The 4,107-nt window shown below is 32.5% G+C and overlaps 1 protein-coding gene across 1 annotated transcript; it reads right to left on the bottom strand.

The window, feature by feature from the left end:
• Positions 1-260: 260 nt before the first annotated feature.
• On the bottom strand, positions 261-875 carry LOC104817054 (ethylene-responsive transcription factor ERF023-like). The gene has a single exon (XM_010546132.2). The coding sequence runs from the start codon at positions 729-731 to the stop codon at positions 402-404; it is 330 nt and encodes a 109-aa protein (XP_010544434.2). The 5' UTR covers positions 732-875; the 3' UTR covers positions 261-401.
• Positions 876-4,107: the final 3,232 nt, after the last annotated feature.

Here is a 4,107-nt window from a genome sequence, read left to right as displayed (position 1 = left end):
AATAGGATGTACAGGAACATTAGTGAATAAGAAAATACAGAAAATCTTTCCAAAAACTCTCTACTATTCCTCTGTTCTTCCTTTGTTGGAAGCTAGATAAATCAATAAAGATGCATATATATTAATCAATGCAACGCAATAACATAAATTCAATCAAGAATAATATTATATAATATCTTGATATATATTAAGGTTACTTTCCATAATAATACAAGTGGGAAAAGGCAGTAACAAAATGGCACGTATTAAATATAGGGCGCTTTAATTAATCAACCATGAGTAAACAAACACCAACATTTACATGCATAAAGGTGTAGTACCTCTAAGCTCGAGCCAACAGTAGTGTACAACCCATAATTGCGGGAACATATACGTATATACGACGAGAGAGAGATACGGAATCATAGACACGCCATGAACTCGCCGTCGACGAGCCACGTGGCATCTCCGACGGGAAAAGGCGAAGACCATCCTCCGGTCAACATCAACTCCGGCAGGTCAATGTTCTCCCAGAAATTGTCGCTGTTGATGTCGGGGACGACAACTTCTTCGTGGTCGGTCTTGGTCCTGGTCTTGACGACGGCGTGAGCAGCTTTGGCCGCAGCCGTCTGAATATCTCTGGCCGTACATGTGGACGGTCGGGGTAAATTGTCGACTTCATCGGGAAAATTGAGCTGAGCTTTTCGTCCCTTCAGGCACAGAGCTGCCACGTCATAGGCTTTTGCCGCCATCTCCGGCACCGGAAAAGACCCGAGCCAAATGCGGTTTTTTTTTCCGGGGCTCTCTGATTTCAGATACCCATTTTCCCCACCGCCGTTTCCGTACACCGCGGTACACCGGATGCCGCGTTCCGCCACCGGAGGAGGTTGCTTTGACGGCGGTTGGTCCATCGCCGGTGAGTGGTGGTTGATTCATTATTTCGGTATTTAAGAGTTTGTTATGCTTAGGACTTCACACTGTTTCCAACATTTATAGTCTCATCCAACCCACCCTTTTCTGAAGGCGTTACGGCTCGGCGTTTAGAAATTACCTAATTGCCCATGTACTTGACTGCCACATCGCTTTAAATTGTTTTTGTCGTCATACTATAAAGCGTGTTAAAAATAAATATCGTTATTTCATTATATTACCAAAATCATTGGTTTTTTCTTTTATTTTTTGTATGGAATTGCCTTTTATTTCGCAATCATTCTAGGTCAGGGAGCTCGTACAATAAATTTCGCTAGATATAAAATGGTGCGTAACCGATATCTTACAATCAAATAAACTTTCCAGCGGATTTATGGAAATTGATCGTATGGGTTAATTAATGCGACAGTGGTGAAATTGTCCCCCGTTACATCAATATATTTAGAGAAAATGATATTTTTCTACACAAATTTAGTAAAATATAATATTTTTTATACACGTATTTTTAATTTGATAAAACATTATACTTGAATTCAAAATTTCTCAAATATCTACATGAATGAATTGTTAAAATTAACAGTAATTATATACATAATAATCATTTTCATTAAAAAATTTCAAACTCTATTAACTAATGCACTAAAGTATATTGTAATTATAATAATTACCTAGCTAATAGATTAGTTAATATAATCTAAAAAAATTTAACGAAATGATGATTATGTATGTAATTACTATTAATTTTGACAATTCGTATAAATATTTGAGAAATTTTGAATTCAATGTAGTTTTTTGTCAAATTAAAATACGTGTATGAAAATGTTACATTTTGCTAAATTCATGTAGAAAAATATCATTTCTCATGGGAATTCCAAAGTTAACATAAAGGAGTTAATCATAACAGAATGCTAATATTATTATTGAAAAGTATAGAAAATTCTGCATTAGAGTTTGTTTAAATCTAAAACGCAATTAATCAATCCAGTATTATATATATATATATATATATGCATATATATGCACACTGCATACATAAAACGCTGTAGTACATATATCATTGTTATAAAAAGAGACTGATTCATTTACCCAAAAAAAAAGAGACTGATTCAAATTATTTATAAATCGCATCACTCATAATTCCGAAAAAAAATTTGTGCCCATCCAACACAACATATACATATACATATACATATACATATACATATAGAGAGAGAGAGACGTATTTACGTCGTTTGTAACATTACGTCGATTCGATTTAACATATATAACAAATGTAAGAGTACATCAATTTCCAATAACCAACTCAAGTTTGTATATTTTAGTATAAATTCAACATACCTGATAATTTTTTTTTGTCAATTCTTAAGTAATCGGAAAATGTTTATTTTTATTAACCAAGAGTGCATATATATATGACTTTGTATGTCATTTTCATAATAATATCGTGACTTGGTGTAAGAAAAGAACCGACCATAATATTATATTTCTTTTCTTTTTGTTTACTATTATTATTTTCATTAGATACGGGTGATGACCGTCCACAGAGGTTGCTATTTAAACAGCGTTGGTTCTATAATAAATTTCATTAAAATACTGTTTCTTAGAAGCAAATACTGTTTGTATAGCAATGGCTCTACAATAAATTTCATTAAAAAATTACCGTAAAATAACAGACTTGATTAGATGTTTAAACCTGAATCAAATTCAATTTATGAAAATGCAGTGTGAGGATGAGAATATATCTGTTCCTTTTATTGGACAAGTCGGTAAGAAACTGAGACACGAGGAGTTACAGAACTCACCCTCTTTCTAGTTTATATATATATATATATATATATATTTTTTGGGGGGTTTATTACATCACATATTTCTCGTGGGAGTTTTAGATTCAGGGCACTTTTGTGATAAAAAGTGGGACACTGAAACACCTGGTCGATTTCAGACATCAAATTGTAACGGAAATCTATGGCAACATGACGTCATAAAATGCATATTTGATTTATTTAATTACTCATAATTAATACGGAACTACATTTTCCATTAATGTATTATGTAAAATTTCCGGATTCACAGCACAACAACACGTAAACAGGTGAAATATGGTTTGAACTATACATCTTGCATGAGAAACTATGAAGATGTATTAGAGGCCGATCAATTCTTATCCGCTTCACGGACCATACATACAAGTTGTGTTTCCTTTTTTTTTTTTTTGGGAGAGAGATCTAGAGAGAGAGAGAGAGAGAGGTTGTTCGATGATTCATGAAATTGCCTTGAAGTTTTTGGCCACAGATGCTTTGTCTAATTCGCAAACATTCGTCTCATCTCATTTTAAATCAAATTAATCGTAAGGTAATTATTGTTATTAATACTAATGTTGCTCTTGTTGATAATCAAAGATTTTGAATAGAACTTATATTATCATTTTTTTTGTAGGATTTACAATTCTATGAATATCATGATTCATATTTAAAAAATGTAAACAGAGGTCAACTCTTTGTAATTTTCAATCCTTAATTTCTTATCATGAAATTCATAGGTATTAGTGTTAGACCCATTAATTTGGAGTGTGTTTCGGTTCGGTTCCTTGCGGCCTGATTCTCAGTTTGTTTCTCTTAAGCACCAACTGGGCCCCTTTTTGACCATTTTGGTTTGGTCGGCCTGATCAATTGGTCTGATTTTATTTATTTTTTATTTTTTTTACAGATAAATTTACTACAATTAAATTACATAATTCCTTTTCTATCTGTTTCTCGTAAATAAAATTTTTGAATCTAAATCAATAGAGTATGGATTGGTTTGCGAACCATGCAAGGATTTTTTTTTTTTTTGCGTGGCGTGGCATTGAACCTGTTTTAAACTAATAAAATTCAATTATTTCGAATGAAAATATATATAAATAACGTAAAAATCACGAATTTTATTCATTTTTATGGGAGTTGTAATAATTATCCAATCTAAATGGAACTAAATTTTTAATTAGGTTTATTTAAAGTCCATGAGCCCATCAATAGTGAATTCGCAAATACAAGAATTACACTCCACCATTTCGAAGCTTAAGAAAAGATAAAATCAAACAAGATCCCCTCAACATGACACACACACACACACACGTGTGTGTGTATATATATATATAGGCGTGTCTTGCATCAAAATATATATGTTGCAGTGTACTATTTCTTAGAAGAAGACACTAAT

Source organism: Tarenaya hassleriana, unplaced genomic scaffold (genome assembly GCF_000463585.1).
Source record: "Tarenaya hassleriana unplaced genomic scaffold, ASM46358v1 Cleome26, whole genome shotgun sequence".
Classification (NCBI taxonomy): Eukaryota; Viridiplantae; Streptophyta; class Magnoliopsida; order Brassicales; family Cleomaceae; genus Tarenaya; species Tarenaya hassleriana.
This window is presented reverse-complemented; position numbering and strand designations above follow the sequence as displayed.

Coding starts and splice junctions, on each gene's coding strand:
- LOC104817054 (XM_010546132.2), bottom strand. CDS start 731: ATGGCGGCAAAAGCCTATGACGTGGCAGCTCTGTGCCTGAAGGGACGA.